At 39.9% G+C, this 14,895-nt stretch overlaps 1 protein-coding gene across 2 annotated transcripts in view; it reads left to right on the top strand.

Moving 5' to 3' along the window:
- The window catches only part of LOC124596053 (integrin beta-PS-like), a 254,844-nt gene that overhangs the window by 201,124 nt on the left and 38,825 nt on the right, over positions 1 to 14,895 (top strand). For both annotated transcript variants that reach the window (XM_047135029.1, XM_047135028.1), the window contains exon 11: positions 10,396 to 10,671. In XM_047135029.1, coding sequence (XP_046990985.1) covers positions 10,396 to 10,671 — 276 coding nt within the window. The remainder of the gene's footprint in view (positions 1 to 10,395; positions 10,672 to 14,895) is intronic.

Genomic DNA, 14,895 nt, shown 5'->3' with positions numbered 1-14,895 from the left:
GTGTCAGTTGGAGTGGGCAAGGTGGAGAGAGGAGACAGCCAGCTGGAGGGAGGGCTAGACAACAGTGGCTGATGGCTGCCAGGGAGGGGTAGCAGCTACATGGGTCACAGTTGTGTCACTGGTGAGTTCATTCCTGCCACAGATTTGTGCACAGTGCACAATGACATTGAGGATTGGTTAGAGAGGGTAAGAGAGAACAGAGGAAGAGGGACACTGTGGAGAGGAATGTGTGAGGGCAGGATGAGTGAAGTAAGGTTCATAGGGCAAGGGTTGAGATGTGTCTAAGGCAGGGGCAAGACTGGGCCCAGAAGGACTGCAGGATCCAAGGATTTGTTGCAAAGGCAAAGCCTAAGAGGGTGGGCTGAAAGATAATGCACACATGCTTGTAGAACACAAACAAAAACAATTAGGAAGATTGGGCGAAAATGACATTAAAGTATAATTCTTAAGATTCAAAGTCATAAATTTTTTCAACATAGTCACCATAAAAACTAACACATTTCTCCCAATGTGTGTTTTTTTCATTGAATCACTGAAAAATTCTTTCAAATTCTCTCAAAACCAGGACTTGACAGCTGCCCTCACCTCATTGTCTGAGGTGTAATGTCTTTCTTGAGTAGAGGAAAACAATGAAAGTCACAAGGTGCAAGATCAGTGGAGTAAGGAGAGTGTGGAATTGGTTCAATCTTCAGGTTTCACAGAACCTTCTCAGTTACGCATAAGGTGTGTTGACAAGTGCTGTCATTCTGCAAGATTATTGGTGCAAGCCCCTAACACAGCAAACACAATGTTGGAGATGTTTTAGAGTCTCTAGGTACTGAGAAGAATTTGCCACTCCTCCTCCATGCCAGATAATGAGTTACATAAATTTGCTAAGTGTCCCAAAAAACATTCAAAAGCATTTTTTAGAGGTGACTGTGCTTTGAACTTCTTTGTATTAGCAGAAGATAGATGATATTCAGTGCTCTGTCTTTTATCTTCTGGATCATAATGATGGATCCTTGACTTGTTCACCATCACAGTATTTAAAAGGAAGTCATCTCCTTTGTCATTATATCACTACAAATGTTACTCGCAGCATTCCAATCATTGCCATTTGTTCTCATCTTTTAGATGGCATGGCACCCATCTTGCACAGATGTTGTGGTATCCTAATTGTTCAGTAATGTAGCTGACGCATTCCTTGGATGTTTGGATGTTCCAATATGGCATGTGATATGCTTTTGAGTGATTTGACGGTCATATTGAATCAAGCCATCCATGAGTTTTTGATGTTTACTCTCTATGGTAGTGATCAAATGTCCACTGCATATTTCACCAACAGTTATGGCTTTTCCAGGCTCACAACCATGAAATTTTGTTATTGATTGAGTTACAGTAGACCTGACAATAGCATCATCAACTAACAGCCTATAAATGATGATGAGTCTCAGTCAGAGTCACGTTTTCATCAAATAAAGATTTAATAACACCACACTGTTTAACATGTATTAATGCAGCACTAGAAAATGTCTCCATAGTCCCTCTACTCAAAATATGCAGGATGATTGCAACACATTCAAACTACACACATGCAACCTGGCACATTCCTCAAAGTTATTTAGGTCATGTTACTCAAAATATGCAGGATGATTGCAACACATTCAAACTACACACATGCAACCTGGCACATTCCTCAAAGTTATTTAGGTCATGTTATACAAGCATTTGTGTATTAATTTTCAGCCTACCCTCATATCTACATAATTCAGAGAAGTTGTTGGAGGGAAGGATCCAGAGGGCATGAATTGTGTACCAGTCATTCAGTCAGGCATGTTGGTTTCAGCAGCAGGTTTCACCACTGAGTGATCAACTCTACTACTGGTCACAGTTTGGCAGTGGTTATTCACTTTGGTGGACAGCTGGTTGGTGGCCATACTCACATAAAATACTGTGGAGAAGCAGAGCAGAGCAGAGCTGGTATATTATAGGACTGTTTTCACTGATCTACATCTACATCTACATCCATACTCCGCAAGCCACCTGACGGTGTGTGGCGGAGGGTACTCTGTGTACCTCTATCAGTTCTCCCTTCTTTTCCAGTCTCGTATTGTTCGTGGAAAGAAGGATTGTTGGTATGCTTCTGTGTGGGCTCTACTCTCTCTGATTTTATCCTCATGGTCTCTTTGCGAGATGTACGTAGGAGGGAGCAATATACTGCTTGACTCTTCGGTGAAGGTACGTTCTCGAAACTTTAACAAAAGCCCATACCGAGCTACTGAGCGTCTCTCCTGCAGAGTCTTCCACTGGAGTTTATCTATCATCTCCGTAATGCTTTCGCAATTACTAAATGATCCTGTAATGAAGCGCGCTACTCTCCGTTGGATCTTCTCTATCTCTTCTATCAACCCTATCTGGTACGGATCTCACACTGCTGAGCAGTATTCAAGCAGTGGGTGAACGAGCGTACTGTAACCTACTTCCTTTGTTTTCAGATTGCATTTGCTTAGGATTCTTCCAATGAATCTCAGTCTGGCATCTGCTTTACCGACTATCAACTTTATATGATCATTCCATTTTAAATCACTCCTAATGTGTACTCCCAGATAATTTATGGAATTAACTGCTTCCAGTTGCTGACCTGCTATTTTGTAGCTAAATGATAAGGGATCTATCATTCTATGTATTTGCAGCACATTACACTTGTCTACATTGAGGTTCAATTGCCATTCCCTGCACCATGCGTCAATTCGCTGCAGATCCTCCTGCATTTCAGTACAATTTTCCATTGTTACAACCTCTCGATACACCACAGCATCATCTGCAAAAAGACTCAGTGAACTTCCGATGTCATCAACAAGGTCATTTATGTATATTGTGAATAGCAACGGTCCTATGACACTCCCCTGCAGCACACCTGAGATCACTCTTACCCTAATTGTGAAAGGATAGGTTATGCCTGCTACAGGTCTGGAGTAAGGTGTGCTGGGTGACCATATTGGACAGTATACACAGGTTTTCCACATGGGTTTCCACTGTGGTTACGACCCATGTGCAATGCACTGGGAGTAGGTGTGTCATAGGGATGGATTAGGATATAATGCAGAATTGGTGAGCTGCAGAACACCACTTTCAGAGGGATGAGATAGGTTGTAAGTGGGATGGTGCTCATTTCCAGGCTTGAGAGTACATATTCTAAATCCTGATGTAGGATATAGTTAAGTTTTTCAGGGCTGGGTTGATGCTGGGTGCTGAGTGGGGAACTGTTTTTGTATGTCCGTCCTTGTGATTAGAGGTCTGAGAGACCTCAGTAGTTCACTTACGTAATAAAATGGAACACCTACAGCCATCCTTACAATGTTATTTATTGTATGGCTACCAGTTTCGGTGGTTCAGTGCAACATCTTCAAGGCTTAACTGATGCTGTATACATGATTCATCAGTGGAAAACATCTGTAACTAGTTTCTGCAGACTACCTGTAACAATGATGTTGTCTCTCCAACCATCAACTATGATGATAGTAATACTGGAAGTAATTTTCATCGCTGGACTTTGGCTGACAACTTCAAAACAAGTAATGGTATAATGTTGTTGATCACAAAACAATGTGCCAATATTTTAAATCTTGAATGTGTCCACAGTATCTCATCAAGTGAGGCACTGAGTTTCAGCTTCTCTCATTCTCATTAACAACAAACCAAACATCACCATGTGCTGCCTATCCATGCACTCATCACAGATTTGTATACTAAACACTAATATTGTCATTTTTTATGTTTTCTGTTGTTTCTTAGTTGGTGATGTGGTCCATCTGTGAAGACAAACAAAAGACTGCTTGGTTTGTGATAAATGCATTCAATTTGTGATCATATTAATCAACATGTGCTGCCCTGGAGTTGTACTTAGTTGGTTTGTGTACACCAGGATGTTCAATTTTCGGCATTTTTCAAAAACATTTCAACTGAACGTCTCACTTTCACTGTGCACTGTATGTTGGTTATGTGTTTACTGTATCTTGTGTTGCCAGCTAGTGATTAATAACATTTCTGAAAAGGAATGGTTTGTGCTGATGTGCTGCAAACCTTGTAAATTCATCTCTATAAGTCATAACATAACAATGAATGTTCATTAGGATTCACTGGATGACAAGTATGGCATCCATACTGAATGATGAAATTTAGTTACTGGAAGTTATGCAGGTCTTTAATTAGTGAAGGTTGTTACATAATATGAGTGTCATTTGATGCAGAAACTTCAGGTTAACAAAAGTATGTAACTAAATCCATGAATGTTATGGTACTTTGATCATAATCTGTTCAGAAAGTTTGGGCTAGTTGAAATTTTTAATTAAATATCTGAGAAACTAATTAAGTTTGGGCAAATATAATTACATTACTGTAATCAGGGAAAATTACTCTTTGTTGTTAATGGGGTCTTCCCTTTAGATTTTCATATATTAGCTCACAGTGTTTTTATGGATAGCTGGCTGTATGAAATTTTATAATTACAGTAATTTTTGAACTATTGCATTTCTAATGAAACTAGTTATTACAATACCATCAGAAAAGTAAACAGTATGAACTGAATAATAAGGTTTCGAAGGGGATTTCTGTTTATTTAAACTTGACATTTTGTGTAACATATGCACACTATTGTAATATTACCATTACTATTTGAATAAGAGTATTAGGAAAAAAATGTTTTAACTTATACATGAGGAATGAAGATAAAATAGGATGATGTCGGCCAATCCCTTTTGGCAGCAGGTGTGTCCACGCTGGTAATGGAACCCCTTACTTAGTTGGAATGTTTTCTGCAGCCCATCCACATGGGCTAACCCTCCAGTACGTAGATATGGGGAGTGATAGATGACAGAGTGGTAACAAGTATGCAACACAGTTTATTTTATACAAACTCAATACATACAAGAATACGCAATGTGACCCACTCAAGTCATGGACTGAAGTAAACTGCAACTGTCATTAGAGATAAGACTGAAAGGTATTTCATCTACCCAATGATGCTAATGTTCCCACAGAGTCCCCCCCCCCCCCCCCCACCTCTCCTCCAACTCCCCCCAGTCCCACAGTAGTGTGGAGAATGGCGTGGAGGTGACAACCGAGACAACTGGGCAACCGGGTGTTTGGGGTAGGGGGGAGTGAAAACGTTGGCAAGGATGGCCTTGTGCAGGATTTAGAGATGATAATCACAGAAATGGGTGCATGGATGGCGTGACCTGCATGGGTGAGCATGGAAGGGGGAGGTGGGTAAGATGTATCTCCTGGTATGTGTGCACTGGGTGGGTCCTTGAGGAATTTGCTGACCAGAGGGGATGGGTGAGCAGTGAGATGGCCAGCTATCATTGGTGAAATGTACGTGCTGTTGCAGCCATTCAAGAGGGGACAGATATTGTGAACAAGTTGCCCATTAGATGTCAGTGGAACTATGGTATGCTGTTGGAACGTTTTGTTCAGTGCAGTAACATTGCTCTCCAGGTAGCGCAAATACTGCAGTATGATGTTGATGAGGGTGTTGTTGCATCTGGTAGGTGGTCACCTTGGGTACCATCTGAGATCTGGCATGCACGGTGTGGGTCACACGACATGATGGTGATGTGTGCATGGCCATTGGCGCTTGGCTGCGGAAGAGCCGAGATGCTGGTGGAGCCAGCATATATGTGTGACACTTGGCAGGAGATTGATGTCTGCTGCACAAGTTGTTTTGCTGTCCAGCAGACCTGTTGGGAAGTGTTGTCCCCTCGCGAGGTAGTGATCGGGCTGAATCATGTTGTATCAGTGTCATTTGGGTGGACGCATGATGCATCAGCTGACTGCCTTGGTGAGGAAGGGACACCAATGATGGTTGAGCAAAGTTGTGATACCTCGGCCTGCTGGGATGGTGTGGTGATGAGGGTGTTGTGCTTGGTGACAGTCAGTTGCATTCGTGAGAGTTTGGGTTCCTGCTGTCATGAGGTGAGTGGAGGTTGCAGTGAGGCAATGTGGCTGCCATTGTTGTTGGCATCAGTTACAAATTGTCAGTTAAACAAAATACTGTAGTAGGGTGGAAAATAATGTCTGAGCACTGTTCAACTGGTTAAAAGACATAATCATAAAACATTCACTATCCAGACACTGTGCAAAACATTAGCATTGATAAGAGCATGCTGTCTAACTAGTTGGATAGCACGTCTCTGTCCGGCATTGTAATGACACTTTGTATCTGAATTTAAATCCCTTGGAGGATATTGGATGTGAAATTGTGAAATTGTGGAGTACCAAACATCCATATCCAACAAGTCATCTCTTGCAGAGATGGAGAGCAGAACACTGAAAATGCTCTGGGTGGTCAGTACAATGCACAGTTGTCAGTTTTTCAAGTACAAACACACTTTGATGCATTGAACATGTGGTAATTGTTATATGTCATAGAGTGGCATGTAAAACAATAATGCAGGGAAATTAATGCCACTTCACATGAAATGCATAGTGGCGTAATGCAGTAATGACGGCATTGTCATTGCACAGTACTTTGATGCTTTGAACATACGATAAATGTTATATGTCATAGAGAGGCACGTAAAACAAGAATGCAGGAAAATTAATGCCACTTCACATGAAATGCATAGCAGCGTAGTGTGATAATGACTGCATTGTCATTGTGTGGTAACCACCTTGGTAGTAAAGCACGAAAATACTGTGTGATGCCGTAATCGGGGGTCATCAGTGTAGAGCTCCAGTACATAGTGATAGTGAATGAAAGACAACACGGTACTAGTGAGTATGCAACTGTCTTTATTTTATAGAAACTCAATACATACAAGAATGCATGACATAACACACTCAAGTCACAGATCAAACTAAACTGCAACCATCAACTGTCAGAGATAAGACTGTGAGTTATTTTCTGTGGCCGGTGATGCTAATGTTCCCACATGTGTGTATAACTTTGTGGGTGTCCATGGTCAGGGTCAATAAACATTAAAGGTTTCTGGTTATGGCACTGTGTCATATTGTAAGTAACTGTCACTGATGAAACTAATGTTTCTGGCGAGCTTACAGTGCCATTTTGCTTGGTAGACCACGAAGAATGCCACTGCAACCATGGCAGAGATTTGAGAAAAAGGAGACACTTTTGTAAGTTTGTTAGCTTAGAAAATGTGTTCTAAAATATAAAATGGTGCAAGATGTCTGAAATGCTCAGAAAAGCTATGGGAAAATGGGTAACACATAATAAGTATTACTAATGCAGCCAGAAGCAATAAAATGGAAAACCAAGAGAGAAGTGCATAATGTGGGGCTACAGAGTTTCTCCCCTTTTGTTCAATGTATACATTGAAGAAGAAATTCTGGAAATAAAACAAAGGTTCAGGAGTGGAATTAAAATTCAGGGTGAAAGGATATCAGTGAATGTAGAAAAAATAAAAACTTTGAGGTTCGCCGATGACATTGTAATTCTGTCAGAGACAGGAAAGGACTTGGAAGAGCAGTTGAACAGAATGGACAGTGTCTTGAAAGGAGGGTATAAGATGAACATTAACAAAAGCAAAATAAGGATAATGGAATGTAGTCGAATTAAGTCGGGTGATGCTGAGGGAATTAGATTAAGAAAAGAGACACTTAAAGTAGTAAAGGAGTTTTGCTATTTGGGGAGCAAAATAACTGATGATGGTTGAAGTAGAGAGGATATAAAATGTAGACTGGCAATGGCAAGGAAAGCGTTTCTGAAGAAGAGAAGTTTCTTAACATCGAGTATAGATTTAAGTGTCAGGAAGTCATTTCTGAAAGTATTTGTACGGAGTGTAGCCATGTATGGAAGTGAAACATGGACAATAAATAGTTTGGACAAGAAGAGAATAAAAGCTTTTGAAATGTGGTGCTACAGAAGAATGCTGAAGATTAGATGGGTAGATCACATAACTAATGAGGAGGTGTTGAGTAGAATTGGCGAAAAGAGGAGTTTGTGGCACAACTTGACTAGAAGAAGGGATCAGTTGGCAGAACATGTTCTGAGGCATCAAAGGATCACCAATTTAGTATTGGAGGGCAGCTGGAGGGTAAAAATCATAGAGGGAGACCAAGAGATGAATGCGTTAAGCAGATTCAGAAGGATGTAGGTTGCAGTATGTACTGGGAGATGAAGAAGCTTGCACAGGATAGAGTAGCATGGAGAGCTACATCAAACCAGTCTCAGGACTGAAGACCACACCACCAACAACAACTACATGTCTGCTGCACAGGAAGTGCATCCTGGATTGTTGGAAAACCACAAAAGAAGAGAACTGAAGCATTTGAAATGTGGTGTTAAAAAGGAAAAAAAAAAAAAAAATGCTGAAAATTTTATGAACTAATGAAAAATGAAGAGTTTTCTGTAGGATAGATGTGGAAAAGAATATATAGTAAATGATGACTAGAAGGAGGGGCAGATTGATAGGACATGTGTTAGGTCATCATGGTGTAGTCTCTATGGTATTAGAAGCTGCAGTACAGGGCAAAAATTGTAGGGAAGACAAATAGTTGAATATATAGCAGCTGTTGGCTGTAAGTGCTACTCAGAAATTGTACAGGAGAGAAAGTACTGCTGACTTCATTAAATCTGTCAGCAGACTGAATGTGTCAGTTGAAAGAAGAAAAAAAAAATCTTCTGGTCTGTCATAGGCCCTCAGATCCCCTCTGCCCCCTGGGTCTGGGCCTAGCTTAAACAGGCAGTTTTTTTGTGATACTTCATATTTACGGATAGCCTGATGGTTGTGACACCAGTATCATAAAGTTGTAGACATGAATTTCCAGTCAGCTGGCTGACAGAACGTCCACAAATGATGGGAAAGGTGGTATGTAAGTTGATCTGTCAGCTGACTTGTGAATCTTTTCTCCTCATTTAGTATCACTGCAAGCTATTAATCAAGGAATTAGTCAGAACCAAACTTCCAGCCCCAGAAAAATAAAATTTCCTCTGATACAACATGGCAGGGGGCTAAAATAAATAGATTTATTTAGTTACTTCTTTGCTAAATTTGATTTTGGTATCTTCTGCCAAACACCATTGCTCCCAGATTATGAAATATGACAACTGACTCTTAAACATGTTTGTGTCTATTACTATACTCTTATTCCTACTACTCTCTTCCTGCTTTGCCCAATATCCTTGTTGATATTTTTTACATATTTTACCCTTCATCTGTCTGTAGCATTTTCATCTCTGTTGCTTCTTTCAGTGTGAACTGAACTATTTATAAATGTTTTAACTCCTGTTGTCATAGTCTCTCTAGTCTTCTGATAAAGTTGTTGTAGTCTCTTTGCCCCACAAAATCTTTAGAAGAATGTCTTTGTGCTGTACTTTACCTTTTTATTTAATTTCATAGTAGTATAGATACTTAAATAATAAATGTATGTGATAATATAAATTGTCATGTGTGCAAGCCCAGAAATTTTCAGCTGTATTTCAGAAAAATGTTAGTAAAATAAATGTTCCTTTGATCATGTATAGTTGCCACAAAGAAGCAAAATAATTGCATAAAGCTTGATTTTGAAAAATTTTTCCACAACGTTAAATTGATTATATTTGCCGTAGGGAATAATTATAGCATTGACAAATAATCTGAGGTATCTCCTATGATATAATGTTCAGAATTGACATTGTCTTGAAAAGAGGATAGATGAACATTAACAAAAGTAAACCAAGAGCATTGGAATTTACATAGTCAAATTAAATCAGACAAAGCTGAGGGAACTAGATTAGGAAACAAGACACTAAAAGCAATAGATGAGTTTTACTGTTTGGGCAGTGAAAAAATTTATGATGGCAAAAATAGAGAGGATATAAAATGTAGAAAGTTAAAGGCAAGGAAAGCATTTCTGATGAAGAGACGTTTGTTAACAGCAAATATAAATTTAAGTATTAGGAAGTCTTTTCTGAAAACGTGTATCGAAGTGAAACATGGACAAAGAGTTAAGACAAGAAGAGACTGGAAACTTTTGAAATGTGGTGCTACAGAAGAATGCTGAATATTAAATAGATATATCATGTATCTTATGAGAAGTTACTGAAACAGGAGGATATTTTAATGTGTTCAACAACAATAAAGCATTTTAGTCAAATTGTATACACTATTGAAATAACTTCTTTTTCACATAGCATAATATATACTATTTCTGTGACATTACAGCAGACATAGGGGTTTGTTGTGTAAAACTTGATATCATTCATGTTTACTCAAGATACCTGTCACTGTTATTCAGTTTTGTCTGTGATTATTTGTCTCCTTATCTTCAGTACTCTGGGAAATACTATCATAATTTCATTTGGTACTTATAGTCAACATCATGTACCTCTTCCCCACCCTTATTTGGAGGTGTTTGCGATTTTCTTCTGAATTCCAATTTTTTAGAATGTATGATTTGTTATAAATTACTTTCCAGGTCATTTATGGGAAATACTGTGAGTGTGACAATTATTCCTGCAAAAGAGGAGCAAACAGACAGCTCTGTTCAGGGGAGAATCAAGGATTATGTGTCTGTGGTTCTTGCACTTGTCTTGCTGGTTGGTCAGGTGAAAAATGTGATTGCAGTGAAAGACTGGATAACTGCATTCCAAAAGGAGGAGGACCTATCTGCTCAGACAGAGGAAAATGTGTCTGTGGAAAATGTGTTTGTGACTCCACGAGTTATGAGGGCCAATATTGTGAACTTTGTCCTGTAAGTATAGTGAAGCATCTTCTTTCTCAGTGTCTGCTTAATTTATTTCTTTGGGCAAACTTGAGCATTGCAGGTAATGTATGATGTGCAGAAGTAAATATTTTCCAAGTTATAATAAAACTGATCATGTGTTTTTGAAAACTTTCCCAACATTTTGTGGCTCTTAGACTTTGTGCAAGTGCTGTCACTGAATATTTGCATTATGTCAACTGAGGATTTGCTCACCACCCTTATGCCAAATGCAGAGGCAATTAAGAAAGTCAAATATAGTAGGAATGTTATGGTAGAATGTAAATAATTTAAGGAAAACAGCAGAAGCATTGAGTCATAAATAGGCACGCACATGCGTGCGCGGGTGCGCACGTACACACACACACACACACACACACACACACACACACACATACATACCTGTGTCCCTTCATGGCATAGGCATATGTGTGTGAGTGTGCATGTCTCTGTGTGCTCCAGAAAGGGTTTATTCATATTCAGAGAACTAGCAAGTTGTCTTTCTCTTTTTTGTGTGCCTGTCGATGACTCAATCTTTCTGCTATTCAGTGAATGGTCTCCTTTATTCCTAAATTATTTGAATTAAGAAGGTTATTCTTTCAGGCCTTCCAGTTTGAAGCCAATGTCAAAGCCTAATTTTGTAACCCTTCGACAGAGTTGACTGATTGATGTGCCAGCGATTCATCAACATTATCTTTCCAGTGATCTTTTGCTTAATCACTGAAGATATTTTGGTCTGAAGACAAATTGTCAGTTACCATTGTACTATTACCTTAATTTCTTCATACGTTAGGTGTTGTAACAATCCACTACAAATGGTGATACAGTCATAATCAATAAACTTAATAACTATGTGCTTTGCTTTTTATAGGTAGAAGCTCTATTGTAGGGGAGAGTCACGTTATTAATATTTAACTGGTGATTGATGCACTGAGGGTTATCTGATCACTATGTTTAAAAAACTATATCACTGAGAAATAATGCTATAAGACCTCCTCCTGGACACTCTTTTGAATATAAATTGTGATATCTCATTTTCAACAGCTCATTTAACTGGCCTAACTTTCTTCAGCATATAAATCAACAACTCTGCCTCAAAACTGGCCCAGACTGCACCTAACTGGAACAATATCAATTAACATTAACAAAGTGTGGGAATGTTAATCCACAATACAATGATGCTAATGAATGAGCTAGATTTAAGAAAAACACATTAATACAGGGCATGCCACATTGGTAAGTTAGTAGAGCAGACATATGTAAATAGAATTAAACATAAAGTTACCTACTCATAGGTATTTATTATTGCCGTCAGTGACCGTGTATCACAATCAAAATAGTCTTGCTGCTACACAACACCCTCTGCCCTCACCCCACACCCCACCCCCCAACCCCCGGCCCCTCCCACTGTGGAGCTCGGGGAACATTCCTGAATATGTTGTAAACTTGATGAGCAGATCTGATGAAGCCAGTAGCAATGCTTTGATGAACATGATGTGAGTCCTGATTAGGCAGCTGTTGTGTAGGTAATACTGCTATCGGTGGGTCAATGGCATCATTCATTGTGTGGAGTGGGGAATCGGTGCTGAGTTTCTATGGATTTTTCACTCTTTTGCTTGAAACTGTTCTGGTTTCTGCTTCGTATCCGAGTTTGGATACACCACATTTTTCAATTTTGAAACTTCACTTGTATTTGTACAAGAACACCTCACCAGAAGTGGACATTGGAGCACATGACTACACAAGAATCACAGGCTGTTACTTTGTAACAGCTGTTTCAGCTGCTGCTGCTGTTTCTGCAGCTGTGGATGCTGATGCTGCAGTGGTTGTGTTGTGGAACCTGTGCAGTAACCGTGATGTTCTGTAGACTTGGTAACAGATAAGGCTGTAGTTATTGCTGACGTTGCAGTTGTGGGGTAGTAATGGATGAGCTTCTGGATTCAGAAACACTGCCTAACTGCCTTTTAACTGTTTCAGTTCCCATTCAGAGCTGTGCAGAGTGCAATTTTATTTTGATACCATGATGATGTAAGAAATTTGCCCCCAATATGCATTCAGTAACATCTCCAAAAACAGAAGTCCACTTACATGGCCAGGGAAACCAAAACCAGCAGTTACTTTCCTGCTCTCTATAAGTAGAAATAATTGAGTTATTGACAGGTGCAAACTGTGTACTGGTCTTTGTTTGGTTGTGCTGCATATTCAGAAACATGCTAATATCCAAACCGCAATCAGCTAGGAATATATGTGACATACATAAGACCTAGACAAACAAATGGTCTGATCCATATGTTGTGTTACATGTAGGAGTGTCATGAGGGCTTACAGTGCCAATAATTTGGGTGGTGAGGTTGTAGTGGAAGGAATTGGAACTTTTATTTTGCTGCAGGCTTTTTGTGATGGCTATGGTGATAGTAACCTTGGATTTGTATTTGTTGTCACTACTGGTGTGATGGACATAGAGTAGCAGACACTTGTTAGTGACCTTGGAAGTGGCCACATCTGATTGCTGGCTTGGCACAGTACACAGTATGACGCATTTTGTTGCTTGGGCTCTGATATGGCTATGAAAACAACACACAGGCTGATTTTATGTCCACTGCTGTTTGTTTACATTGTGGTGCTTGGAGTGGTGGAACTGCTATGGAGTCCTCTTGTTTGGCACAAGCACGTATTTTGTCTTCCACGTCTGTCATCTACAGCATAAGCGCATCCACAGCATTCTGTAGCATGTGTACTCACTCAGAAAGTGGTAGGTGCTGTGTATGCATGTCAGACATCATTGATTGATTACGTCACATGACACATGCGTGACACATTGATCATTAGAAAGTGGTCTTGACTAGTAGCAGCAGTTGGCTATGCCACACATCCTGCTGTGTGGACCATTACCTGTTTGGAGGAGTTATAGGAGTACTTTATTGTTGATTTATTCAAATTAAAATTATTTTACTTCTGCATTCAGAACTACCATCTATAAAAGGTACTCTTTCACAAGGCATACATGCCAAGCCAATCTGTCATTCAGGCAGAGGCAGTTCATTTAGGTAAGGAATATCAACAATGTAGAAAGAGATAGATTGATACTTACCATAAAGATGACACATTAAGTTGCAGGCAGGCACGATTAAAAGACACTTACACATAAGCTTTCAGCCACAATCTTCATCATTCACACACGCAAGCACACTTCATGCACACATGACTGAATTGGCTGAGGGCAGCAAACAAAGAATGTGGTGAACAAGAACACACACACACACACACACACACACACACACACACACACACACACACACACACACACTGCATAGCTTTTTATATTCGTATGACTACCAACCAGCTGTCCAACACCACCCTGTGGCACAACATGCAGCTGAACATAACATGCTTGATTTCAATGGCTGCTTCACTATCCTAGCCATCTGGATCCCCCCTCCACCACCAGCGTTTCTGAACTGTGCAGAAATTATCATTATGACTCATTCTCCACTCCTGTAATTATCCTGGCCTCAACCTACAGTAACATACTGTTCCCACACCCTCCAAAAATTTCCACCCCCTCATCCTATCACCTTCTCTCCATTTTTGTCTCCTACCTTTGTTGTTTGCTCTCCTCTGTCAGTACACCACCAATATTTTCCTGCTTCTCTCCTTTTTTGTCCCATTTTCCCCACCTCTCGGCCCCACAGCCTCCTGATGCTGCACCTGTTGGCAATCTAGTATCTGCACACTCTGCCAACAAGTGCTCCTCTCTTCCCCTACCTGTATACTTCTATCCCTTCCCTTTCCCAACCCCCTCCAGATTGCTGCTTCCATTCCACATGACAGCTGCATTTTGGTCTGAGCTGCTGGAATTAGGAGTCATGTGTACATGAGGTGTGCTTGCTTGTATAAATGAGTGGTGTGTGTTTTTCTCTTTATTTTCCGGATGAAGGCTGTGGCCAAAACCTCATATGAAAGTGTCTTTTAATTGTGTCTACCTGCAACATAATGTGTCATCTTTATGGTAAATAGCAATCTACTTTTTCTTACATTGTTGAAATTCCAACCTGGAGTTTCCATCATTTCATTTGGGTATGGATTGCATAAAGGCTATGCTTTACTTCAGCTTAAGCACTTAAATGGCACCAAAACTATGAAAATGATTTATCACTGATGCCTTAGGCAACCAGTGAAAAATGTGGTTACAATAGCATCAGAGACATGTCCAGA

This window comes from Schistocerca americana, chromosome 2 (assembly GCF_021461395.2).
Source record: "Schistocerca americana isolate TAMUIC-IGC-003095 chromosome 2, iqSchAmer2.1, whole genome shotgun sequence".
NCBI lineage: Eukaryota > Metazoa > Arthropoda > Insecta > Orthoptera > Acrididae > Schistocerca > Schistocerca americana.
The sequence above is the reverse complement of the archived record's forward strand: the minus strand, read 5'-3'. Positions and strand labels throughout refer to the sequence as shown.